General features: G+C 49.7%; 1 protein-coding gene across 1 annotated transcript in view; it reads right to left on the bottom strand.

The window, feature by feature from the left end:
* Positions 1–27433, bottom strand: part of PKD1L2 (polycystin 1 like 2) — a 116272-nt gene that overhangs the window by 36520 nt on the left and 52319 nt on the right. Inside the window, exons 19-32 of the mRNA XM_010375154.2 lie at positions 27014–27138; positions 25797–25923; positions 24746–24877; positions 21798–22020; positions 20693–20886; positions 17963–18193; positions 15047–15148; positions 14771–14949; positions 12571–12717; positions 10502–10701; positions 8954–9171; positions 8112–8328; positions 3760–3988; positions 1690–1894 (exon numbers count right to left, since the gene is read on the bottom strand). Of these exons, the coding sequence (XP_010373456.2) occupies positions 1690–1894; positions 3760–3988; positions 8112–8328; positions 8954–9171; positions 10502–10701; positions 12571–12717; positions 14771–14949; positions 15047–15148; positions 17963–18193; positions 20693–20886; positions 21798–22020; positions 24746–24877; positions 25797–25923; positions 27014–27138 (2529 nt within the window). The remainder of the gene's footprint in view (positions 1–1689; positions 1895–3759; positions 3989–8111; positions 8329–8953; positions 9172–10501; positions 10702–12570; positions 12718–14770; positions 14950–15046; positions 15149–17962; positions 18194–20692; positions 20887–21797; positions 22021–24745; positions 24878–25796; positions 25924–27013; positions 27139–27433) is intronic.

Here is a 27433-nt window from a genome sequence, read left to right as displayed (position 1 = left end):
AGGAGAATTGCTGTCCCCCTGGGCTTCACCTGCTCCTTCCCTTTCCTCCAGTGTTAAGTAATGTGCTCAGGTGCATGGTCTCAGCTGCAAGGCCTCAGCCACGTGATTGCTGCATCTGCTCTGCACAAACACAGGAGGATCCTGTGGTTCGGTTGGGGAACAGAAAGCCTCAGGATGCACCCCTGTTTTTAGCAGCCTGCGAACCTAGTGTTGAGGGTAGGTGTCGGACGTTTTTTGAGTCTTATGATAAAGGTTGTTCAGGGAAGAATGGGGACCAGTGGGGATTTGGCAACGTCCCAAAGGGGTAAAGATTAACTTTGTTTTTTTTTTTTTTTTTTGAGATGGAGTGTTGCTCTGCTGCCCCAGCTGGAGTGCAATGGCACGATCTAGGCTCACTGCAACCTCCGCCTCCTGGGTTTAAGCGATTCTCCTGCCTCAGCCTCCCTAGTGGCTGGGATTACAGGCACCCACCACCATGCTTGACTAATTTTGTAATTTCTTTCTTTCTTTTTTTTTTTTTTTTTGAGATGGAGTTTCGCTCTTGTTGCCCAGGCTGGAGTGCAATGGTGAGATCTCAGCTCACTGCAACCTCTGCCTCCCAGGTTCAAGTGATTCTCCTGCCTCAGCCTCCCGAGTAGCTGGGATTACAGGCATACACCACCACACCTGGCTAACTTTGTATTTTTATACAGACAGGGTTTCTCCATGTTGGTCAGGTTGGTCTTGAACTCCTGACCTTGGGTGATCCACTCACCTCGGCCTCCCAAAGTGCTGGGATTACAGGCGTGAGCCACCGCGTCCGACCAAGATTCGTTTTAAGTATCTCCTCCTTTCTGTGGCTTCCCCTACACCCCAACCCAGTATCTTTTCCCCCTAGGGGTTCCCCAGGGATTGCCCACTGCCTAACTGCTTCCAGGGGAAACCTTGCCCCTGGCCTCCTCTGCTCCATGCCTGGATTTAGGATTTCTTTCTTTCTTTCTTTTTTCTTTCCACCATACCAGGCTAACAGAGCTCCAGGAGCTGGTCTCATGGGAGCTGCCTGACCAAGGATTTTTTTTTCTTTTTTCTTTTTTTTTTTTGAAACAGGATCTTGCTCTGTCGCCCACGCTGGAGTTCAGTGGCGCAATCACAGCTCACTGCAGCCTGAAACTCCTGGTCTCAAGCGATCCTACCACCTCAGCCTCCCAAAGTACTAGGATTACAGGTGTTGAGCCACCATGCCGAGCCAGAATTTCTTCAACTCTAACATGTTCTTTTGTGTAATTTTACATCTCAGGAATAGGAGTGCAGCTTCTAACTGAGGCACATATATAATGACTTGGTGTTTTTCCAAAGGGAAAGTTCCTTTAAATTGCCGTCTTTTCCTTGCAAGCAGACTCAGAAAAAGAAAGAGAAAAAAATGAATAACTAACTACATAAATTGTTGTTCTCTTGTCTCAAGATCAAATGGATCTTAACACTGAGGCAATAGGGTCTTATTTATGTGTATACCTGTGGTCTAGGGCAATGGTAACCTAGGGTCATATGATAGGGTTATTTTTCCTGCCCTGGGCCTGCACAGAGGGGGTGCTCCAGGTTCATTTGTCGAATATATAAATACAGGAATGGAAGCCCAGGGACAAGACTGCTGGTGAGAGGGAAAGGATGGGTGAAGAGGAGGAGGGCAGGTGCCTGGGGCAGGGTCCTGACCTTCAGGGGCTGGGTGACGAACATGCTCTCCACGAAGGAGACGGCTATGGAGATGAGCCACCTGAGGGAGCTGGCCCTCCCGTAGTGCAGGCCGTACAGCACGGTGAAGAAGGCTGCCACGCCACTGGTGGCCGCCACCAGGAGCCAGCCCACCAGGATGCACCACCAGGGCAGGCCTTGAGGGGGTTTGCTAACCCGTAGAGCGCTGCAAAGGAGGTGGACGTACATAGTTAGGGTGGCCACACCCCCAGGCAAGCTCAAGGTCACACCCCACACCACCCCCATCAGCATGACCTTGGCCAAGTTCCTGGACCTCTCAGACCCTCTGTTTCCTTCTCTAATCTGTACCTATCTCAAAGGGCTATGCCAGTCTATGGAGTAAAAGCAGTTACATTTATTCAGTGCTTAGTAGGGGCAAGTCCCCGCACTAGAGGCTGTACACAGATTTGCTCTGTTATTGCTCAGGGCAAGCTTAACCATATAATTTTAAGTTTTTCTTAAGAAAATTTCTCAGGCCGGGCACGGTGGCTCAAGCCTGTAATCCCAGCACTTTGGGAGGCTGAGACGGGCGGATCATGAGGTCAGGAGTTCGAGACCATCCTGACTAACGTGGTAAAACCCCGTCTCTACTAAAAAAACACAAAAAACTAGCCGGGCGAGGTGGCGGGCACCTGTAGTCCCAGCTACTCCGGAGGCTGAGGCAGGAGAATGGCGTAAACCCGGGAGTCAGAGCTTGCAGTGAGCTGAGATCCGGCCACTGCACTCCAGCCTGGGCGACAAAGCGAGACAGTGGCTCATGTTTGTAATCCCAGCACTTTGGGAGGCCAAGTAGGGCAGATCACAAGGTCAGGAGTTCAAGACCAGCCTGGCCAACATGGCAAAACCCCGTCTCTACTAAAAATACAAAAATTAGCTGGGCGTGGTAGTGGGCACCTGCAATCCCAGCTACTTGGGAGGCTGAGGCAGGAGAATTGCTTGAACCCGGGAGGCAGAGGTTGCAGTGAGCTGAGATCGTGCCATTGCAATCCAGCCTGGGTGACAAGAACAAGACTCTGTCTCAAAAAAAAAAAAAAAAGAAAGAAAGAAAAAAAAAATTTCTCATCATTCAAAAATTAGTGAGCACAGTGAACATCCAGGTGCTTACTAGCTGGCAACCACCATCACCCCTTGTCATACTTATTTCATCTGCCCCCCAGCCCTGTTTTGTTTTTGTTTTTGGCTGGAAAATTTCAACATAAATTCCAGACATAATACAAAATAATTCCTAATCACTTCAGAATGCATCTCAAAAGTGGCCATTTTTGCCAGGCGTGGTGGCTCACGCCTGTAATCCCAGCACTTTGGGAGGCTGAGGCAGGTGGATCACTTGAGGTCAGGAGTTCGAGACCAGCCTGGCCAACGTGGTGAAACCCCATCTCTACTAAAAGTACAAACTTTAGTTGGGCATGGTGGTGTGTGCCTGTAATCCCAGGTACTCAGGGAGGCTGAGGCAGGAGAATCGCTTGAAGCCAGGGGGCAGAGGTTACAGTGAGCCGAGATCACGCCATTGTATTCCAGCCTGGGTGACAGAGCAAGACTTTGTCTCCAAAAAAAAAAACAAAAAAAAAGCCATTTTCTTACTGAATTATGATGCTGTTTTCACACAACAAAATTAACAGTAATTTTTAAATGTCATCTAGTAACCTGTCTGTATTCAAAGTTCACTGGTTATCTTTAAAAAATGCATTCTAAGTTTGAATCAAGAGATAGGCATTATCATTCCCATTTTGCAGATGAGGAAACTAAGTCTGAGAAGTTGAGGACCTGGTCCAAGAGCGAAGTGCACAGATAGGAAATAGCCCATATGAACACTGTTGTAACTGTAAAGTGTGGTACAAAGGGCCCTGAGTGCCTTCCAGCAAATAGCCCTGTTCAAACCCGGCCTCCCTGAATGTGTGCAGGAATCCTGCATTGTTTCTGCCTGGGGACGTCTGGGTGGACGTCCTACCAAGGTTGTTCCGAATGCCCTTTCCAGAGGGCCCCAGACTGAGGCAGGCAGGCACCCACTCAGCACCCAGGGAAGTGGATTACCTGGCATGTGCAGGGGCCCAGGTGCCCGGCTGTACCCCCAGGCAGCCCTTCAGGGTCTGCAGCTGCCTGAGGGCCCGGGCATGGCTGTGGTGCTGGGGGAAACCTCGGGACCCCACCAGCCGCAGCCCTTGTTCCACGTGTTCCAGCTGAAGGTACAGACACTGCCTGTAGGCGCTGTCCTTCCAGGGGCCACTCCATGCCACTTTGGGCTTGGGACACTGCGTTTTCTCTGGAGGACAAAGGAGAAAGCAATCAGCTCGTGCTGAGTCAAGAGCAAACCAGATGCAGTACAAACAACAGCTAGGTGTGGCAGCATGTGCAGGTGGGTCCGGCTACTCAGGAGGCTGAGTCAGGAGGATCGCTGGAGCCCAGGAGGTCGAGGCTGTGTATTAAAAATGGTAGTAAAAAAAAAAGTGAGCTATGATGGCACCACTTCACTCCAGCCTGTGCAACAAAGCCAGACCCTGTCTCTCAACAAAACAAAGAAACCTCCCGCCACAAAACACAACAGTAATAGTACCAGCTTCTGAGTATACAATACTTGCTATGTGCCAAGCCCTGAGAAATCTGAGGTTCAAAGAGACAGAGTAAGGTTTTAGGGTCACACAGCCAGTTAGGATATGATGTTTCTCTTTTAGATTTTTTTATCAGAGACATTCTTAAAATTTCCCTACACATCAAGAGAACAGAGGAGAATCCCATACTCATCACTCCAGCTACAACAATGACCAACATTTGGCCAATCTTGTTCATCTCTTTTCTTCCCCGGGGTTGTTTTTTTTTTTTTTTTTTTTTTGCAATGAAGTCTCACTATGTCTCCCCAGCTGGAGTGCAGTAGTGTTATCTCAGCTCACTGCAACCTCCACTTCCTGGGTTCAAGAGGCAATTCTCTTGCCTCAGCCTCCTGAGTAGCTGGGACTACAGGCGCCCGCCACCACACCTTGCTAATTTTTGTATTTTTAGTAGAGATGGGGTTTCACCACATTTCCCAGGTTGGTTCTAAATTCCTGACCTCAGGTGATCCGCCCGCCCCGGCCTCCCAAAGTGCTGGGATTACAGGCGTGATCCACAGTGCCCGCCCTCACCCCTCCACTCCCCCACCCCCCGGGCCCAGAGCATTTTAAAGCAAATACTTTAATATGGTAAGACTTGAATTTAAACCCTGTTTTGTCTAGTGCCAAATACAGTGTAATCCTGTCCTTTTGTTGTTGTTGCTGTTGTTGTTGTTGTTGTTGTTGTTGTTGAGATGGAGTTTTGCTCTTGTCGCCCAGGCTGGAGTGCAGTGGCACAATCTCAGCTCACTGCAACCTCCGCCTCCTAGGTTCCAGTGATTCTCCTGACTCGGCCTCTCCAGTAACTGGGATTACAGGCACCCGCCACCACACCCAGCTAAAAAAGTCACTTTTAAAATACCAGATCTCACTCTGATTAATTGGACTCTGCAAGTGGCAAGCAGCTAAAACTGCATTTTGGTTACAGTCAGGTATATGCATCTCCAGCACTGACTCAGATTAGGTTGGGGTGTTGGGTAAATGGCTATGGTGAGGTCAACTCCTACCTTCCTCTGACTCACAGCCTCCTCCCTCACCCTTCTGACCTGGGGCTCCCTCACTGAAGCCTCAGCTGAAGATTCCAAGTCAACACTTTATTTTGCAAGGCTTCTGCTAATGTTTCTCAAAGACAACATCACTGCCAGTCATAACAGCACTTACTGAATACCTGCTTTGTGTCAGGCTGGGATCTAAACAGTTTACATGTCTTATGATCTTACTCACCCCTCACAATAAGCCAATGAGCTAGGTGGATCAATACCCCTATTTTATTTTTTATTTTTTTTTACTTTGAGACACGGTCTCACTCTGTCTACCCAGGCTGGAATGCAGTGGTGCGACACTGGCTCACTGCAACTCTGAGCCTCCCAGGCTCAGGTGATCCTCCCATCTCAGCCTCCCAAGTAGCTAGAATTACAGGCATGTGCCACCACGCCCAGCTAATTTTTAACACTCCCCCCGCCTTTTTTTTTTTTTTTTGAGACGGAGTCTCGCTCTGTCGCCCAGGCTGGAGTGCAGTGGCCGGATCTTAGCTCACTACAAGCTCCACCTCCCAGGTTCACGCCATTCTCCTGCCTCAGCCTCCCGAGTAGCTGGGACTACAGGCGCCCGCCACCTCGCCCAGCTAGTTTTTTGTATTTTTTAGTAGAGACGGGGTTTCACCGTGTTAGCCAGGATGGTCTCGATCTCCTGACCTCGTGATCCACCTGTCTCGGCCTCCCAAAGTGCTGGGATCACAGGCTTGAGCCACCGCGCCCGGCTGCACTCCCCCCTTTTCTTTTTAATTTTTTTTTTTTTTTTTTTTGAGACAGGAGTCTTGCTCTGTCACCCAGGCTGGAGTGCAGTGGTGCAATCTCAGATCACTGTAACCTCCACCTCCCAGGTTCAAGTAATTCTCCTGCCTCAGCCTCCTGAGTAGCTGGGACTACCAGCATGTGCCACCACACCCAGCTAATTTTTGTATTTTTAGTAGAGATGGGGTTTTGTCATGTTGACCAGGCTGGTCTTGAACTCCTGACCTCAGGTGATCCGCTCACCTCGGCCTCCCAAAGTGCTGGGATTACAGTCATGAGCCACCGCACCTGGCCAACACTTCTATTTTCTAAGGGAAGAAATGAAGTCTCAGAGGGGTTGAGCAACTTGTTTAAAGTTGCACCACTGCTACTGCAGCTGGGAGATCCCAAGGTTCTGGCCGACTCCAAAGTTCACGTTCTTAAGGTCCAGTGTGTCCAGCTGTGAATGCCAAAACCCCCAAACTCAAGGTCAAGCATCTAGTGGAAGTAGAGTCCTGCAGAGATGACCTCCATAAGCAGCCCAAACCCAGCTCTCTGGGGCAAATTCTTTTTTTTTTTTTTTTTATTTGAGATAGAGTCTTGCTCTGTCACCCAGGCTGGGGTGCAGTGATGCGATCTCAGCTCACTGTTGCCTACATCTCCCAGGTTCAAGCGATTCTCTGCCTCAGCCTCTCGAGCAGCTGGGACTACAGGTGCATGTCACTCTATCAGGGGTGGAGCCAAGAATTATGAATTCAAATTGCTTATTCTATAAGCCACACTTTTGTGTTCTAAACAAGGTTTAGATAGTGGCCACCCTTATGTATTAAAAATGGTAGCATTCTAAACCCGCACAACTATCCGCCATGTTCCAGAGAACATTTCCATCAGTGTAGAAAGTTCTATTATATGGCACTGCTCTAAATGGGAGGATGGACAGGAAAGAGGCAGGAAGGGAACAAGGAGACTAGTTGAAACTGGAATAATATGCCATGCATACATTTGTTTAGTGAAAACAAAACAATGTTACTGGGTTGTAGCTGGATATTGTTGCCAAAAGCCCTGATTTTGAGATCTGTTATCTCTGCCAAACAGATTAGGGAGTGTTAGAGAGGCATTAAAGACACAGTCGCACCAAACAGACTTTCTTCCTTTTTTTTAGAGCTAGGGTCTTGCTCTGTCACCCAAGCTGGGGTGCAGTGACACTTGTAACCTCAAACCAGCTCGCTGTAACCTCCAACTCCTGGGATCAAGGGATCCTCCCACCTCAGCCTTCCAAATAGGTGGGACTACAGGTGCCCATTGAGATGGAGTCTTGCTCTGTTGCCCAGGCTGGAGTGCAATGCTGCAATCTTGGCTCACTGCAACCTCTACCTCCTGGGTTCAAGTGATTCTTCTGCCTCAACCTCCCAAGTAGCTGGGATTACAAACGTGCACCATCATGCCCAGCTAATTTTTGTATTTTTAGTAGAGATGAGGTTTCACCATGTTGGGCATTCTGGTCTCGAACTCTTGACCTCAAGTGATCTGCCCACCTTGGTCTCCCAAAGTGCTGGGAATACAGGCGTGAGCCACCGTGCTTGGCTAACACCTGGTTAATTTTTAAACTTTTTGTAGAGACACGTCTCCCTATGTTGCCAAGGCTGGTCTCAAATTCCTGGCCTCAAGCAATCTGCCCGCCTCAGCCTCCTATAGTGCTGGGATTAGAGGCATGAGCCAGTGCTCCCAGCCCTTGACTTAATTAGGAGGATTGAAAACGAATAGAGAAAGAAATAACTTTTCCAGTCTGCAATTGCATGTTCTTTAATGGTTTTTGCTGCCCCGACCGTGGTCTTGTGTCCTGCCCCACACATTCAGGCACAGATCTACTTCAGCTTTGCACCCCAGCACTCTACAGAAGAAGGCACTGAGGCATTAAGAACAGAGGTCACCTGTCCATGGCCACACAACCGGCTAGTGGCCCCTTTGCTGTGTCTCTACCCAGCTCTAAAATGCAGCTTCTCTTGGCACAGACATGTCCAGGGCTTACCTTTCATTTGTGATGACCCCAAGGTGAGTGTTACGGGGTCCTCTCGCATTTCAGCTTCCTCCCAGAACACCTGCCCTGATGTGTTCTGTGGACAAATGACATCTTCCACCAAGGCCAGGAGACTGTTGATGTCCATCAAGTTCACTGAGTCCCACCTCAAGGAGGGGGATGGCAGCTTGAGGGCTTTGAAGAGGGAGCTGACAATCCTTGACACATCCTGGTGGGGAAAGGGGCCACGAGCCAAGCTGAGGGGTGCAGCACAGGAGTCAAGAGCACAGGCCCTGGGCCTGGCAACCTGTGTAGGGAGCCCTGCTCTGCCCACTGAGATGTGAGAGTGACCTCCCTGAGCTTCCATTTGTCAGCTCTTAAATCCCTCTTCTACGGTTTGAACTCATTCCAGGCTGTACTCCAAAGTGGGGCAGACAGTAGGTGCTCAATGAAAGCTTACTGAATGCATGAATGCATGAATGCAGAGTGGGGAGTCTTGTCCATGGGCTTCCAGCCTGGGAGTCTACCATGAAGGCATAATTCTTTGCACATAGTAGATACTCAAAAAGTGTGTGTGTGTATGCGTGTGTGCACATGTGTATGTACGTGTCTGTGTGTCTCTGTGTGTATGTGTGTGCATGTATGCATATGTGCACCTGTGTGTTTGTGTGTGCATGTGTGTACAGATGCATGGGTGCATGCATGTTGCATGTGTATGTGTGTTTTCAGTTGATGAATTTTGGCATCTCATGCTGCCAGGCAACACAGGGCTGCTGGGCCTCAAGCCCCAGGGCTCTCCCCGACTTCCGCTGAGGCTAGAGCACCCCCCACACTAGCTGAGGTTGAGGACCTGCCTTGGTCACTGCCTCAGGTGTCAGAAGGCCATCCTCCATGGGCTGTGGGGAGGGAGTCAGGTTAGGGGACCCCTGGTCCCGTTTCTCAGTGTTCTGTTCCTTAGCCACCCGGGGACGGGCGTTCCGAAAGATCTGAACAATCAGGAGGTTGATGGGGAACATGAGGATAGAGCTCTCCAGGCCAATCATCACCTCCTGCCAGGTGAATTCAATTTTACCTGGGGAAAGAGAAGGAAGGGGTCAAAGGGAGAGGCCACCGCCCAGAGCCCAGTCCCGTCTGCCCTTTGTGGAAGGTGGCTGTGCAGTGAAGGGTTAACCCTGCCCAACGCCAGGGAGGTCACCGCTCAGCCTTCGGAAGGTCCTGACTGCTAAGAATGTCTTTGTTTCCCTGGGGTCTTGGGCCACACCGGATGGTTTGTGCTAATGATGAGATTTATGGTGGGGGCCTAGACCATATGGTGTCAGCTTGACCTCTAGAGGGGCTGGAGGTGAAGGCCAGCCATGTGGGTGTCAGTCATGCCTATATGTTGGAGCCCCAGTAAAAGATCGGAATAGTGGCTGGGCATGGCGGCTCATGCCTGTAATCCCAGCACTTTGGGAGTCCGGGGTGGGTGGATTAAGTGAGGGCAGGAGTTTGAGACCAGCCTGGCCAACATGGTGAAACCCCGTCTCTATTAAAAATACAAAAATTAGCTGGGCATGGTGGTGAGCTCCTGTAATCCCAGCTACTCGGGAGGCTGAGGCAGGAGAATTACTTGAACTCGGGAGGCGGAGGTTGCAGTGAGCCGAGATTGTACCACTGCATTCCAGCTTGGATGACAAGAGCAAAACTCTGTCTCAAAAAAAAAAAAATTCTGAATCGCAAGGCTGGAGTGAGTCCCCCTGGTTGGCAATACTCCATGTGCACTGTCACACATCGTCAGGAGAAGTCAGCACCATCCATAACTCCACTGGGAGAGGATGCTGGAAGCTCTGTGCCTGGTCTCTCCTGTCCCCCGCTCCATGTGTCTCTTCCCTTTGCTGGTTTTAATCCGTATCCTTTCTGTGGTTTTTTTTGTTTGTTTGTTTGTTTGTTTTGTTTTGTTTTTGAGATAGAGTTTTGCATTTTTTGCCCAGGCTGGAGTGCAATGGCGAGATCTCAGCTCACTGCAATCTCTGCCTCCCAGGTTTAAGTGATTTTCCTGCCTCAGCCTCCTGAATAGCTGGAACCACAGGTGTGCGCCACCACACCTGGCTAATTTTGTATTTTTAGTGGAGACGGGGTTTCACCATGTTGGTCAGGCTGGTCTCAAACTCCTGACCTCAGTTGATTCACCTGCCTTGGCCTCCCAGAGTACTGGGATTATAGGCGAGAGCTACTGCACCCAGCTGTATCCTTTCGCTGCCTATCCAGTAAACCATAACTATAAGGACAATGGGTTCTGTAATAGTGGATCGCTGAACTGGAGGGTGGTCTTGGGGACTCTGGAATGGCAGTGGCATTGCTGGAGCAGTGAAGGCTCAGGTCCACCAGCCACTAGCCCTGACCTCCATGACACTGGGAATTACCCAAGTCCATCTTTTGCTCAGCCGGGTCCTTGGGGACCCCCCAGAACATGATGCTGGTCAGCATGGTGCACAGCAGCAGGGAGAAGCAGCAGGACACCCTCTGGACGCGGGTGAAGCTGCTGCGAGCACAGCGGCTGAAGATGGAATACCAGATGTGTCCATCCTGGAAGCCCGCGGAAGTCTTCATGAAAAACAGGTGGCTGCAGGCAGGCAGGTAGGGAGAGAGGGACAGGCATTTAAGGAGACAGGAATGGGGGAAACTGGTCTCTGTGGATCATTCTTGGGATGAGAAGGAGGAAGAGAGGCAGAGATTTGTTTCTAAGATTATTCACACTTTTTTTTTTTTTTTTTTTGAGATGCTATCTTGCTCTGTTACCCAGGCTGGAGTGCAATGGCACGGTCTCGGCTCACTGCAACCTCTGCCTCCCAGATTAAAGCGATTCTCCTGCCTCAGCCTCCCAGGTAGCTGGGATTACAGGTGCCCACCACCACGCCTGGCTAATTTTTTTGATTTTTAGTAGAGACGGGATTTCTCCATATTGGTCAGACTGGTCTCACACTCCTGACCTCAAGTGATCTGCCTGCCTTGGCCTCCCAAAGTGCTGGGATTACAGATGTGAGCCACCACGCCTGGCCACATTTTTTTTAGATGGAGTCTTGCTCTGTTGCCAGGCAGGAGTGCAGTGGCATGGTCTTGGCTCACTGCAACCTCTGCCTCTGGGGTTCAAGCGATTCTCCTGCCTCATCCTCCCGAGTATCTGGGACTACAGGCGTGTGCCACCATACCCAGCTAATTTATTATTATTATTTTTTTTTTTTTTTTGTATTTTTAGTAGAGACAGGGTATCTACTACTATGTTGGCCAGGATGGTCTTGATCTCTTGACCTCATGATCCGCCTGCCTCGGCCTCCCAAAGTCCTGGTATTACAGGCATGTGCCACTGAGCCTGGCCCCCTGGTTTTTTTTTAATAGAAGAAACACAGCATCATAGCAGCATCACTTAGAGTTAACAAGGAAGGCTCTGGAAGCTAGATTAGAATCCCAGACAGCCCTCTTCCCAGCTGTGTGACCTCGGGCAAGTTACTTTGTTCTTTCTACCTTAGATGACTTGTCTATAAATTAGGGCAAGTAATAACAGAAGCTACCTCACTGGATTGTTGAAAGGATTAAAAGTGATGATTTTGTAAAGCATTCAATCAGTGTTAGCATTGTTATTTTTGCTATAATGTTAACATAATAATATAGCTAAAATACTATTAGTTTTGTTACAGTTAGACCAATGGGAGTACAGTGGTTAAAAATCCCAGGCATGACGGAGTGCAGTGGCTTATGTCTGTAATCCCAGGACTTTAGCAGGGCAAGGAGAGAGGGTTGTTTGTGGTCAGGAGTTTGAGAATAGCCTGGCCAATGTGGTGAAATCATCTCTAATAAAAGTACAAAAATTAGCCAGGCGTGGTGGCATGTGCCTGTAATCTCAGCTACTTGAGTGGCCGAAGCAGGAGAATTGCTTGAACTCAGGAGGCAGAGGTCACAGTGAGCCAATATTGTGCCACTGTACTCCAGCCTGGGTGACAGAGTAAGACTCTGTTAAAAAAAAAAAAAAAAATCGCAGGCACAGCCAAGCACAGTGGCTCACGACTGTAACCCCAAAACTTTGGGAGGCTGATACAGGAGGATCCCTTGAGCCCAGGAGTTTGAGACCAGTCTGGGAAATATGGTGAAACCCCATCTCCACAAAAACAGTTAGGCACGGTGGTGTGTTTCTATCGTTCCAGCTACTCAGGAGGCTGAGGTGGGGGGATCTCTTGAGCCCAGAAGGCCGAGACCAGCGTAGGCAACATAGCAAGGACTCGTCTCTACTTAAAAAAAAAAAAAAAAAAAAAAAGCGAGGCACCGTGGTGCATGCCTGTAGTCCCAGCTGCTCGAGAGACTGAGGTGAGAGGATCGCTTGATCCAGTGGGGTTGAGGTTGCAGTGAGCTGTGATCGTGCCACTGCACTCCAGCCTGGGTGGTGGAACGAGACCTTATCTTAAAAATAAAGAAAGTAAAAATAAAGAAAAAAAAGTACCTGAATTGTTTTCTGTCCTGCTCCGTGGCCACAGGAAACACCTTGTCGAGGACACAATCTCCAACATTGATGGACAGCCAGGAGTTGCAGAGGAAATACCACTTCCGGTCCATCACCAGGTCATAGACCAGCACCCGGCTCACATACCTGGATAAGGGACCCATGGTTTTTAGGATAAAGTGGAGCAGGGGAGGAGGCTTCCTTGGACATCACCAAGGTAACAGCTTTGCAAACATGAACCCTAAAGAACAAGAGCTCCTCAAAAAAAGAAACCATATTTTTCTTTGTTCTTGGTGCCTTAATCAAAATTGGCCTCGCATGAGGAGTTCAGCTACTGTAGAGAGCCAACTCTGGGAAGCTGCCATGTTTCCACAAAGATGCTGCAAAAGGGTGCATTTGGAGACCATTAACCTGTACACATGGCACCAAGCTCAGGGCCAGTATCCAGGCATGAGCAAGTAAAGCCAAATTGTCTAAAGTGTATGTATGTGTTCAGGCAGGTGCAGGCTGGAGTGCGCAGAACACGGTCCTCTCTGGCATTTCTTTCTTTCTTTTTTTAAATTTTAGACAGAAGCTGGCTCTGTCACCCAGGCTGGAGTACAATGCAGTGATCTCGGCTCACCATAACTTCCACCTCCCAGGTTCAAGTGATTCTCCTGCCTCAGCCTCCCGGATAGCTGGGATTGCAGTTATACACCACCACACCCAGCTAATTTTGTATTTTTAGTAGAGATGGGGTTTCTCCATGTTGGTCATGCTGGTGTCAAACTCCTGACCTCAGGTGATCCACTCACCTCAGCCTCCCAAAGTGCTGGGATTACAGGCGTGAGCCACCGTGCCCAGCCTCCTCTCTTGCATTTCTAACCAAAGAACCACCATCTGTCTTGGGCTGAGGACTTTGTGGGTATCATCTAACCTGATTTAGGTCTTTGAGGTATGGGGAAGAATTGAAATTATCTTGCCTATCCTGTGATGTCAGATCGAGCAGCAGTTTTCCCTGTTGCTATATAGCCAACAAGAACAGCAATGATGGCTGGGGGTAGTGACTCACGTCTGTAATCCCAGCACTCTGGGAGGCCAAGGCGGGCGGATTACTTGAGGTCATGAGTTCGAAACCAGCCTGGCCAACATGGGGAAACCTCGTCTCTACTAAAAATACAAAAAAATAAAAATAAAAATTAGCTGGGCATGGTGGTGCATGCCTGTAATCCCAGCTACTCGGGAGGCAAAGGCAGGAGAATCACTTGAACCCAGGAAGCAGAGGCTGTGGTGAGTGGAGATTGTGCCACTGTACTACCAGCCTGGGTGACAGAATGAGACTCTGACTCAAAACAAAACAAAACAAAAAAACCGTAATGATAGCAACAGCCACTCTTCACTGAGCATTTACTCTACAGTGAGGGCTATGCTAAGATGCTCTTGCCATGCATTTTCTCATTTCAGGAAGAGCAGCCCTGTAAGAATGCAAAAGCCACCACTGTCAAGGTCACAGGCTCTTCTGGGGCAGCTGGCATCCAGTGATGCAGTGCCTACAGAGATGAAGACCTGGATGTTTCAACCCAACATGGGACAGCTCCAGAGCTGCCCAGTGGCTGACCGCACTGTTGTTGGGCTGCATCACAGCTCGACTTTTCTGCCATTCTGCCTCCTTCCCTCCTTTCCCAGGTGCTGGTCCCAGGGCCCTGTAATGAATACCCTGCGTGTGCAACTCCATCTCAGAGCCTGCTTCCCGGGAGCAACCTACAGCGGCCGCACTTAAGATATTAATGCTTAGTCCCGTAGGTGAATTCAAGTGTTATTGTTTTTCTAAAGCCGCCAGCTACCGACGGGTGGTCAGACTGGACACCACTCATCTGGGTCTCTCATTTTGGCCTCAGGATGGGGAGAACCTTGCTCCAAACTTGCCAGCTGTGTGACCCTGGGCAAGTCACAGGTTGATGCTGCAAAAGGGACAAGGGTGGGGCTAGCACCGAAGGTGGGGCTAGCTGTAGCTTCCAGTCCTTCTCCTAGCTACTGATCCAGTTGTGTGGACCATGAACCAGTGGGCTTTTCTGACCCTGGGTTTCCTCGTCTGTGAAACAGAGATCATTCTATGTGTCTTGCAGGGGCTTGTGAAGATCAGGAAGGAGGCAAATGTCCAGTGCCCAGCCCTGGGCCTGGCACTGCATAGGTTCTCATGGTTTGTCTGCCCCCCACTCACCAGGATGGCCGGTCCCCTGAGTTGTCATGCCACAGCCGGAGGCTCCGCAGTTCCCCCAGGGGGAACAGGGTGGAGAGAAGGAAGGCATCCACTGCTCCTCGCTCAAAAACTGGAGTGTCGGGATCAGACAGGTGGTGGGGTTCACTCTCTCCATCCAGGCCATACAGGGTGACAGTCACCTGAAATCCAGAGACCAGGAGTGGGCAACTCCACAGTGGCATAGCAGGGCTGGGTGGGACGTGCTGATCAATCAGTGGATCTTGCATGGGCAGGTACCTTTGAGGACGTGGCTGCCCCTCGTCGGTGTCCTGTGTAGACTGTCACCAGGTAGTGGTACTGAGCAAAGGGATCATTGTCTTCCAGCACTGTGACCTTCACCTGAAGAGAAGGGCAGCATTAGGAAGGCCTTGCTCAGTGGGTTCCTGCATCACCCACCAGCCAAGAAGGAGCTGACGATTCATGACAATCATGAGTTGGGCAAAGCAAAATTATATGTGCCATTTATTCATCCCCTTGGGTGAGAACTGTTCTTCATAAAAGCAGGGTTTCAAGTGCAAAACACTGCGAAAATAAAAACGTGAAGTACATTCTTTTCTTCCTCCTGTTTTGTTTTGAGACAGGATCTCGCTCTGTTGCCCAGGCTGGAGTACAGTGGCATGATCTTAGTCTCTGCAACCTCTGGCTCCCGGGTTCAAGTGATTCTCCTGCCTCAGCCTCCAGAGTAGCTGGGACTACAGGCGTGCGCCACCATGCCTGGCTAATTTTTATATTGTTAGTTAGAGACGGGTTTCACCATGTTGGCCAGGCTGGTCTAAAACTTCTGACCTCAAGTGATCCGCCTGCCTAAGCCTCCCAAAGTGCTGGGATTACAGGCATGAGCCACCACGTCTGGCCCCAAAGTACATTCTTTATGAGATATGACCCCCATGTAGTTAAATTGGAAATGAACTTGATAAGCTGAGAACATTGAATGTTTGAGCTGGTGAACCGTACAAACTCTGTACATGTATGATTTCTCATAACATTTGTAACCAGGTGGTGTTTCTGAGGGAATTTTAAAGAAATGAAACGTTAAGATAGTTTAGCAACAAATGAACTCATGGAGATAGAGAGTAGAATGATGGTCACCAGCGGCTGGGAAAGGTAGCGGGGGCTGGAATCAGGGGGAAAACGAGGTGGTTCATGGGTACAAAAATTAGAAAGAATGAATAAGATGTACGGCCAGGTGCGGTGGCTTATGCTTGTAATCCCAGCACTTTGGGAGGCCGAGGCAGGTGGATCACTTGAGGTTAGGAGTTAGAGACCAGCCTGACCAATGTGGTGAAACCCTGTCTCTACTAAAATCACAAAAATTAGCTGGACGTGGTGGCTGGTGCCTGTAGTCCCAGCTACTCGGGAGGCTGAGGCAGGAAATTGCTTGAATCCAGGAGGCAGAAGTTGCAGTGAGCAGAGATCACACCACTGCACTCTAGCCTGGGTGACAGAGCAAGACTCCCTCTCAGAAAAAAAAAAAAAAGGATGAATAAGATGAATAAGATCTAGTATTTGATAGCACAATAGGGTGACTGCAGTCAATAATAATTGTACATTTAAAAATAACTAAAAGAGTATAATTGGGTTGTTTGTAACACAAAGGATAAATGCTCGAGGACATGGATACCCCAATTGCCCCAATGTGATTATGACACACTGCATACCTGTATTAAAATGTCCCATACACCTCATACATATATATATGCCTACCATGTACCCATAAGAATTAAAAAATTTTTTTAAGAATTTGGCAGGCCAGGCGCGGTGGCTCAAGCCTGTAATCCCAGCACTTTGGGAGGCCGAGGCGGGCGGATCACGAGGTCAGGAGATCGAGACCATTCTGGCTAACATGGTGAAACCCCGTCTCTACTAAAAATACAAGAAAATTAGCTGGGGGTGGTGGCAGGCGCCTGTAGTCTCAGCTACTCCGGAGGCTGAAGCAGGAGAATGGTGTGAACCCGGGAGGCGGAGCTTATAGTGAGCCGAGATCATGCCACTGCACTCCAGCCCGGGGCACAGAGCGAGACTCCGTCTCAAAAAAAAAAAAAAAAAGAATTTGGCAAAAAGAAAATAAAAAGAAATTAGCCAGAGTTGGCCAGAGGCTATAGTCAACTCCAAGATTCGCTGTCCAGATCCCCCTCCCACGGAGGGCTCATTGCCTCAGTTGATGGGGTCAAAAATGCAACAGCTACCTCTGTTGAGATTGTGCCCCCTTGGGGCAGCCAGCACCCAATGACCAATTGGCAGAGTGTCTGGGTGTGGTCAAGACCTGGGCATCTCAACTCGACTTGGGACAGCTCCGGTGCTCCCCAGGAGCTGGGCCACGCTGTCACTAGGCTGCATCACAGCTCAGCTTCTTTCTCTGCCCATGCTGCCTCATTCCCTCCCTTCCCAGGTGCAAGTCCCAGGCCCCCTTAATACACACCCTGCACACTCTGCATGCTCAACTTTGCCTCGGAGTCTGCTTCCCGGGAACCAACCTACAGCAGAGGCTCTTCAAGTATTAATGCTTAATCCCTTGGGTGAATCAAAGACAGCAGTATCAATGCTGAAAATATTATCTTATTAAATTTAACCCACATGAAATTCTGAGTGATGTTGCTTCGCGGGAAGGGGTAGGAACGGAGAGACTTTCAGAGCTCGGTGACAATGCAACCTTGCATTCATTCATTACCTCTTCTTCAGATAGCCATAAATATTGGCTGAAGTCCTACTATGTATGTGTCAGGCATACTGAATATATTGGAAAAAAAATTTTTTTTTTGAGACGAAGTCTTGTTCTGTTGTCCAGACTGGAGTGCAGTAGCATAATCTCGGCTCACTGCAACCTCCACCTCCTGGTTTCAAGCGATTCTCCTGCCTCAGCCTCCTGAGTAGCTGGGACTACAGGTGCCCACTACCACACCTGACTAATTTTTGTATTTTTAGTAGAGATGGGGTTTCGCCATGTTGGCTAGGCTGGTCTTGAACTCCTGACCGCAGGTGATCCGCCTGCCTTGGCCTCCCAAAGTGCTGGGATTACAGGTGTAAGCCACCACGCCTGACTGGAAAAAATCTTAAGTAGACAAATACCCTCTTCCCGTGACGCCTAATATTACTTGAAAACAATAGAGTTTTCCCCAGGATGGTGTACACGGCACCAATGGTTCTCAGCCTCACCTTGGCCTGATCCTGAGCGTCCTTCCTCCTCGCCCACATCACCACCAGCACGTAGACCACGCACAGGCAGCCCACAGTGGTCACGACCACAGGGTTGTCCTCGAAGGTGGCAAAGAGCTCAGCAGTCTGGTGGATGTCGATGGCATTGGGCATCACCAGGAACGTGCTTCCGAAGAAGGTGAGGTGGTTGCAGAGGCAGTGTGTCTGATAGGAGCTGGTCCAAGGCCCCACCTGCAACCCATAAAGGGGCCATCCGTGGAGACACCTGGGAAGGTCAACCCCGGCTCGCTCGAGCTCAAGGGAGAACGGTATTCCCTTTGAAGGGTGCACGGAGTGGGAAGACCGCTGAGAGACCAGCTTCAAAAGCCCCTTTTGATCTTTTTTTTTTTTTTTTTGAGACAGAGTCTCGCTCTGTCGGCAGGCTGGAGTGTAGTGGAGAGATCTTGGCTCACTGCAATTTCTGCCTCCTGGGTTCCAGCAATTCTCCTGCCTTAGCCTCCCAAGTAGCTGGGATTACAGGCACGCACCACCACACCCAGCTAATTTTTGTTGTATTTTTAGTAGAGATGGGGTTTCACCATGTTAGCCAGGATGGTCTCAATCTCCTGATCTCGTGATCTGCCCGCCTCAGCCTCCTAAAGTGCTGGGATTACAGGAGTGAGCCACCCCGCCTGGCCAATCTTTTTTGTTTAGTTAAAATATGCAAATAATATTATTTATAATATTTTTGTATCCGTCATTCTCAGTGGACAACTGTGCATATGCTGCCAGTCTGCTTTGTCTTTTTTTTCTTCTTCTTCTGAGACAGTATCTCACTCTGTCGCCCAGGCTGGAGTGTAGTGACAGAATCTCGGCTCACTGCTGCAACCTCTGCCTCCTGGCTTCAAGCAATTCTCATGCCTCAGCCTCCCAAAAAGCTGAGATTGCAGGCATGCACCACCACACCTGGTGAATTTTGGTATTTTTAGTAGAGATGGGGTTTCGCCATGTTGGTCAGGATGGTCTCAATCTCCTGATCTCAAGTGATCTTCCTGCCTCCGCCTCCCAAAGTGCTGGGATTGCAGGCTTGCACCACAGTGTGGTTCACATCTGCAATATGAGCTTCTTGGGAGGCTGAAGCACAAGAATTGCTTGAACCCCAGAGGCAAAGGCTGCAATGAGCTGAGATCACACCACTGCACTCCAGCCTGGGCGACAGAGTGAGACCCTGTCTCAAAAAAATACATACATATTGCAAGTAAATGTGAGATCCCCTTTGTCCCTCGTCCCCTATAGGCAACCATGTTCACAAATTTGGCATTCAGCCCTGTGGTCTACCTGATGCTCACTCACAGGACAGATACTTGTGGGGTGCTAATTCTACGTCCAGCAACAGGCTAGGTGCTGAGAGGACACTGGTGTGACTAACTCATCCAGTTTGCCAGGGCCTTTCCTGTTTTTCAAATGGAAAGTCCTGAGTCCCAGGAGCTCCTTCAGTCCTGGGCAAGCTGGGACAGTTGGTCAGCTTATGCTGAAAAGCAAAATAACCTGCGGGAACCACAGGAAGAAAAAGAGAAGGACACAGGTTTGCGTCCTAAGCTGGCATCTTGGCACCAGGAAGGTGTGATGACACTTGGGCAGGTGGTGCCAGACAACATGGCCAGGCAGGAAGAGGCCCGGAGTGAACCAGGGCAGGGGCTGCCATCTGTGCCCGTGCTTCACACCCACATGGCCACCCCCAATCCCCCGGGAGCTTGCAATCACCCCCTAGGGGCATCTGGTGGGTAAAGAAGATGTTTTGTTTGTTTGTTTGTGACAGAGTCTTGCTCTGTCGCCCAGGCTGGAGTGCAGTGGCATTATCTAGGCTCACTGCAACCTCTGCCTCCTGGGTTCAAGCGATTCTCCTGCCTCAGCCTCCTGAGTAGCTGGGACTACAGGTGCCCACCAACACACCCGGCTAACTTCTGTATCTTTAGTAGAAATGGGGTTTCACCATGTTGGCCAGGCTGCTCTTAAACTCCTGACCTCAGGTGATCTGCCTGCCTCAGCCCCCCAAAGTACTGGGATTACAGGCTTGAGCCACTGCACCTGGCCCTAGATGTAAGATTTGGGACTAGTCAATTGAGTTTCCCGAGCCTTTGTTTTGTCCCCTGTAAAATGAGAGTCACAACTATCTTGCAGATGATTGTGCAGATTTGATGAGCCGATGCAAGCAAAGCATGGAGCCCTGCACCTGGCACAGAACTGAGGGCTCAGCTCTGAGTTCATTCCCTCGGAAATGACACCCTGGCCTCCCTTAACAACCTAGAGGCAGCAGGGATTCTTGAGTCATGTACCGCCTGGGTCAATGACCATTTGTTCTCAGTGGTGAACAAAGCACATTGTTTCTGTCGTATTGGGAGCTCCCAGTGGACGGAGGGAGACAGACGTCATTTAAATGATCTCATGCGTAGAGGTGAAATGACCTCTCTGTTAAGTGCTATGGATGAAGAGCACTGGGGTTAGATGCTATGGATGTGTGTGCTCTGGGGTTCACAATAGGAAATCAGACTTAGGGAGTTAAGAACAGTTTTCTCCAGGAAGCAATGCTTAGGCTGAAGCAGGGATGAGGCAGGTATCCCAGGCACCAGGAACAGCAAAGGCCCCATGGAGAGGCACAAGATGCTGCGCCAGAGGCAGCAAAAGAGGACCCTACATGAGCTGGGCACAGCCCACCAAGCTGCCTTACTTCCTTCACTTCTCTCTCCTTACCTGGCACCCTGAGTCGTCCCAAGTCTCCTGGACCTCATCCCAGAACACACAGTGAGACAGGAAGGTGGTGATGCCAACTGTGAGATCCCTGCTGGGGACTGGCTCCAGGTCAGACTCAGGGACCACAGTCAAATAGTAGACCCCTTCTCCAAAACGCAGGTCCTGTGGGCTCAGGATCCACGTGGGCAGCTCATCTGTAGGAAAGGGGGTTCCAGGTCAGCCTGAAGGCCTCCTTGAGATGGGTGTTAAGATCATGGGAGAGGGTGACTAAGGCCACTTGGCAGGAAAGCAGACCCTGCTGGTTTTCCCCCACCCCTGATGTCCTAGGAGCACTCTCTCCTCCTGAGACCAGGAGCACAGAAGAAGGGGCACTCCCCAGTCAGGGAGCGTGGTTGAGTCAGACAGACAAGGGCTCAAACACAGATTCTGCTCCTTATTGGCTGTATGATCTCAGACCAGTTCCTTTTCCTTAACCTCTTTGTTTTTATCTGGAAGTAGAGGTTTTTGTTTTGTTTTGTTTTGTTTTGTTTTGTTTTGTTTTGTTTTGTTTTGTTTTGTTTTCAGACAGAGTCTTGCTTTGTCATCCAGGCTGGAGTGCAGTGGTGTGATCTCAGCTCACTGTAAACTTTGCTTCCTAGGTTCAAGCTATTCTTGTGCCTCAGCCTCCCAAATACCTGGGATTACAGGTGTACACCACCTCACCCAGCTACTTTTTGTATTTGCAGTAGATACGGGGTTTCGCCATTTTGGCCAGGCTGGTCCTGAACTCCTGACCGCAAGTGATCTGTCCGGCTCAGCCTCCCAAAGTGCTAGGATTATAGGCGTGAGCCACCACACCTTGCTGAAAAGTGGAAATTTCGATAGTTCCCCCTCCCAAGGGTTGTCATGAGGATTGCAATGAGGTCAGTTCCATATGAGCTTGTAAACTTCCTCGGGGCATATAGTAAGTGCTCACCTAATGTTGGCAAATAGTAACAGCAACAAAAAATAAGCCACTGAATGTGTGGGGTGGTTTTTTTCTTTGCTTTTCTTCCTATGGCTTCTGATTCCCAAGTGAAGCTGATCATACCCCACACAGCAGCTCAGGAAATGGTCACAGGCCTACCTGAAGCCGCCGTCGGTACAAGGTAAGTTTGGGCATCGTAGCTGCTCTTGTTGGGATGGTAGCCGTAGCCTAGTCTGAGCGTGAGTGCAATGTCCGGTCTCCAGTGCAGCTGGATCCCCAAGGTTGCCTCCCCTGGAGTCACGTTCACCCACAAAGCTTCAGGACTGGTCAGGTTCAACACGGTCGGCTGACTGTGTCCTTGTGAATGCCGGGGCAGCAGGATCTGTGCTCAGAAACAATCCTATTAAAGGGATGCCAGGAAGGCAATGCCAGCCCATGGGCATCAGGGCTGCTGTGCAGAGCTGTGTGGCCTGAGCACCCAGGAACCAAAATCCAGGCCGGGCTTTGCTCATTGTATTAGTTTCCTATGGCTGCTATCACAAATGACCACCGTGGGAAGCTTAAGACAATACACAGTTGTTATCTTAGAGTTCTAAAGGCTGGAGTGCAAAATCAGTTTCCCAGGGCTAGAGGAGAACCTGCTTCCCTGCCTTTTACGGCTTCTGGTGGCTACCTGCATTCCTTAGCTCATAGCCCCTTCCTCGCATCCCTCCAGCCTCTTGCTTCTGTCATCAAGTCACTTTTTTGTCTCCTGGAGACACCTCCCTTTCTGTCTCCCTTTTATAAGGACCCTTGGGATGACACAGAACCCACCGGATAACCCAGGATAATCTCCCCATCTGAGGATGGGCAAGACTCAAGCACATCTGCAAAATCCCTTTTGCAGTTTTGTTTTGTTTTTGTTTTTAGACAGGGCCTGGCTCTGTTGCCCAGGCTGGAGGGCAATGGCATGACCACAGCTCACTATAACCTTGAACTCCTGGGCTCAAGTGATCCTCCCACTTCAGCCTCCCAAAGCCCTGGGATTACAGGTGTGAGCTACCACACCTGACCTTCCTTTTGCCTTTAAGGTGACATATCCACAGATTCCAGGGATGATAACACAGGACATCATTAAAAATTGTTATTGAATTAGGCATTGATGAGAAAATTGTAGAAGACTAGAATAAAATCATTAAAATTTTGAAAAACATGAACTTATATTGCACCACGGCATGTTTATGTTTTTGTTTAACTGTAAGAAAATCTAACTGGACATTTTATTTTATTTTATTTTTTTATTTTTTTGAGATGGGAGTCTTGCTCTGTTGCCCAGGCTGGAGTGCAGTGGTGCAGTCTTGGCTCACTGCAACCTCTGCCTCCCAAGTTCAAGCGATTCTCCAGCCTCAGCCTCCTGAGTAGCTGGGACTACAGGCACCCGCCAGCACGCCCAGCTTTTTGTATTTTTAGTAGAGACGGAGTTTTACTAAACAGAAATGAGCTAATCCATGTGAAAGTGCTCTGCAAACTGTTTTACTATTGGCCAGGCTGGTCTCAAACTCCTGATCTCAGGTGATCCACTCGCCTTGGCTTCCCAAAGTGTTGGCATTGCAGGTGTGAGCCCTCGTGCCCAGCCTAACTAGACATTTTAGAGGCTATGTAATGGGAGTGGTTTCTGGAATGAAGATAACCAAAATTCCAAACAACAGGTATATATAACCAGGAAAACTCTGGTTATCCAAGGATTGGTGAATGAACATACATTTATAGTTTTAAGTACAATGATTAAGCTAGGGTAAGGACCTTTATTATTTTTTTTTTATTTTGTTTTGTTTTGTTTGTTGTTTTGTTTGTTTTTGAGATGGTGTCTTGTTCTGTCGCCAGGCTGGCAGACTGGAGTGCAGTGGCATGATCTTGGCTCACTGCAATCTCTGCCTCCCGGGTTCAAGCTATTCTCCTGCCTCAGCCTCCCGAGTAGCTGGGATTACAGGCACATGCCACCACACTCAGCTAATTTTTGTATTTTTTTTTAGTAGAGACGGCATTTCACCACATTGGTCAGGACGGTCTTGCTCTCCTGACCTCGTGATCCACCCACCTCAGCCTCCCAAAGTGCTGGGATTACAGGCGTGACCCACCGCACCCGGCCTGTTGCTGTTATTTTTTAAACCAATCTTGGTTCACTGCAGCCTCAACCTCCTGGGCATAAGCAATCCTTCTGCCTCATCCTCCTGAGTAGCTGGGACCACAGGTGCATGCCACCACACCTGACTAATTTTTGTATTTTTTGTACAGATGGTATCTCACATTGTTGCTGAGGCTGGTCTTGAACTCCTGGACTCTCGTGATTCTCCCACCTTGACCTCTCAAAGTGCTGGGATTACAGGTGTGAACTACCATGACTAGCTGGTAAGGATCATTTTGAATGATTCTCTTCTTTAACCATTTTTTAAAAAAATAATTGGCCAACTTTCAATTTCAACCAAGTTGAAAAAGAAGACAGAGGCCAGGCATGGTGGCTCACGCCTGTAATTCCAGCACTCTGGGAGGCTGAGGCAGGTGGATCACCTGAGGTCAGGAGTTCAAGACCAGCCTGACCAACATGGTGAAGCCCCGTCCTACTAAAAATACAAAAAATTAGCCTGGCATCGTGGCGGGTACCTGTAATCCAGCTACTCGGGAGGCTGAGGCAGGAGAATCACTTGAACCCAGGAGGCGGAGGTTGCAGTGAGCTGAGATCTCGCCATTGCACTCTAATCTGGGCAATGAGAGCAAAACTCCGTCTCAAAAAAAAAAAAAAAAAAAAGGAAGAAGACGACAGAAATGTGGCCAGGCACAGTGGCTCACGCCTGTAATCCTGGCACTTTGGGAAGCCAAGGAGGGAGGATTGCTTGAGCCCAAGAGTTGAAGACCAGCCTGGGCAATATAGTGAGAACTTGTCGCTACCAAAACTTTAAAAAAAAAAATCAGCTGGGTGTGGTGGCTTGCACCTGTTGTCCCAGCTACTTGGGAAGCTAAGATGGGAGGATCATTTATGCCCTGGAGGCAGAGGTTGCAGTGAGCTGAGATCATGCCACTGAACTCCAGCCTGGGCCCACCTGACTTCTGACGACATCCCAAATTTCTACCTCAATATTCTCCGACAGATTCTTCATAGGTATGAGCTGACCACTAGGGCTGGTCACACGGAGGCCACCAACAGTCCCGCTGACATCGAAGTGGCTTCGAGCTGGAAAGGGGCTCTTTGGGAAACTCATCATCTGAAACCGAGAGCAAGGAGTGTTGGCCAAGGCACCTGAGAAGCTGGAGGGTGAAAGGCAAGGTCCTCGGACTCAAGGAGCAGTAGCCCTGGTATGTGGGGCAGGTGGGGCCTACCTTCTGCTGCCGCTGCTTCCCCTGGCATGTTTCCAGTGTCAGGGCTGAGGCCGCAGAGAGCCTGCCCTAGAGGACCCAGATCAGACTTGCTTTGGCTGAGCAATGACTGGACTGTAAAACCATCCAAGTCTTTTTTTTTTTTTTTTTTTTTTTTACACAGAGTCTCGCTCTGTCACCCCGGCTGGAGTGTAATGGCACAATCTCTGCTCACTGCAACCTCCGCCTTCCGGGTTCAAGCAATTCCCCTGCCTCAGCCTCCTGACTAGCTGGGATTACAGGTGAGAACCACCACACCCGGCTAATTTTGTATTTTTAGTAGAGATGGGGTTTCATCATGTTGACCAGGCTGGTCTCGAACTCCTGACCTCAGGTGATCCGCCCTCCTCAGTCTCCCCTTCCCAGTCTTTCTTCCCCAAGAGCCAGTAAGTCTTTAAGAGAAAGACATTTGCTTTCATTAGGGCTCAGGGAGTACACAGTCAGATATACTTTAATTTGAGGATGGAAAAGAGCCTGGGTTGGCCATTTCCAAGTTATGGCACTAAGCTGGAAGAGCTTTATTTCCAGTGACTACCTGAATCAAGGCTGTTGGGGAAATTTTGCAGCACAATGCAAAGAGGGTGAATCTGGGAGCCCAGAGGTCTGGGTCTGAAGCCCGGCAGAGCCACTTACTTGTGGTTTTGCGAAAATGATTGAAGCTCACTGGCACAGCGGGCACCATCATACTCAACACAAACGAGCAAATGCCCGTGAAAGTGCTCTGCAAACTGTAAAGGCTGTCCCCAAGGATGCTACTACTGTCATTACCTTTATATCCACAGGCTCCTGGCCATCCTCCAGAGAGCCGAGTGAGGAGGCAGTGGGCAGCATGAAGGTTGCAGAGTCTGCAGCATCCGTGTGCAGGGAGGAGCCTTGCCAACTCCAGGGTTGTATTCTGGCCACAAGGTGAGAACAGAGGTGGCAGGGGAGGGAGGAGAAAGTCAGTGTCGAGGAAGACCCCACACCTTCTGCACTACTGGGAGCCCAGCTTCACCATCAGAGTGGGGGTGTGTTTTGATCCCTATAGGTGGTTCACCATGTTTGTTTCAGCAGAAGCAGCACAAGAGGCAGCTAGACTGGAGGTTCCATGAGGGTGGGGCTTTGCCAGCCTTGTTTACTGCTATACCTCCGATGTCTACAGCAGCGCCTTGCATATAACAGGTAGTCCATCAATATTTTCATTGAATGAATAAACGAGCTTGGACGCAGATTTTTCTGCAGGGTTATCTTCCCTTCCTACCTTGACCTCTGATGCCATGTCTTGACCCAGCCCCATCTTTTCTGGTCTTTGACTTTGCCCCTTTCTGATCATGTTGGGGACCCCATTTCAGATCGTTCCTCTAATCAGGATACTGCTTTGGGAAACTGTCTGAGATCTAAGAGGGAAACCCTGGCAGGAAGAACCAAGGCTTGGGGCATGGGGTCCCAGTGTTGCCAGCAGCATTGTCCAGCTCCTGCTTGTCAGGTGGAGGAATGGATGGTGTGGAGCATCCCAGGTATGGCGTCAGTGCTCGATGAGCCCTGTGTGTGTGTGTGTGTGTGTGTGTGTGTGTGTGTGTGTGTGTGTGTACGAGCCCAAGGTAAGTGGATCTTGAATTCCTACAGGCCCAAGGAGCAGCGGCTGGCCAGACACAGGCAGGGCAGGGTTAACGGAAGGCTGGTCCTATTCCTTCAGTCCCCTTGCCTGCACAGCTGCCATGTGAGCATCTCTCAGGACTCCTTCAGGTGGATCTAACACTGGGCTTGGCCCCAGGCATGGAGGCAACTCCATGCCTCCCTTCCTGTGCTGTGCAAACACTCAACATGGTGACAAGGGGACCTTCTCTTGGTGGAAAGCCCTTCCCAGCTCTAGGTCCCATCACTTCTCCAGCTCCAAGTCTGGTCTCCTGAGCTCTGCCTAGCACAAGGTTTTGGAGTGCGGGTGTGGAATGAGCCAGGTTAGGGGATGAGCTTTCTTGGGGACCCATGGTGTAGCTGGTTTGTACCTGTTTGTGTACACAGAGATGGAGGGGGTGGCCAGCACGGCTGGAAGGCCCCACGGCAGTTTTCCCAGCAGAAGGACGGTCTGCACATGCTCCACGACTCCAAGCAGCCGCAGCACTATGGCACTCTGGAAAAGAAGGCAGGAGGATATTGCTATGGACTATGGTTATGGATATTGCTATGCTATGAGATGGCTATGCTATATCGCCATCTTTGGTTACTGTCACCAGGCCAATGTGGGACCTTCAGGAGGGATTGGGAGAGGACAGAGAAGAGGGAGAAAGACTGCCTCGGAGGTGGCCCAAAAGCAGCACTCATAAAGTTTCTAGACGGGCTTCTGTGAGCCCATTCCATCCTCACAGTAACTTGGTGTGGCGGGGGCTTCACTAGCTCCATTGGACAGAAGGAGGATGGAGGCACAG

Source organism: Rhinopithecus roxellana, chromosome 20 (assembly GCF_007565055.1).
Source record: "Rhinopithecus roxellana isolate Shanxi Qingling chromosome 20, ASM756505v1, whole genome shotgun sequence".
NCBI classification, from domain to species: Eukaryota; Metazoa; Chordata; class Mammalia; order Primates; family Cercopithecidae; genus Rhinopithecus; species Rhinopithecus roxellana.
The sequence above is the reverse complement of the archived record's forward strand: the minus strand, read 5'-3'. Positions and strand labels throughout refer to the sequence as shown.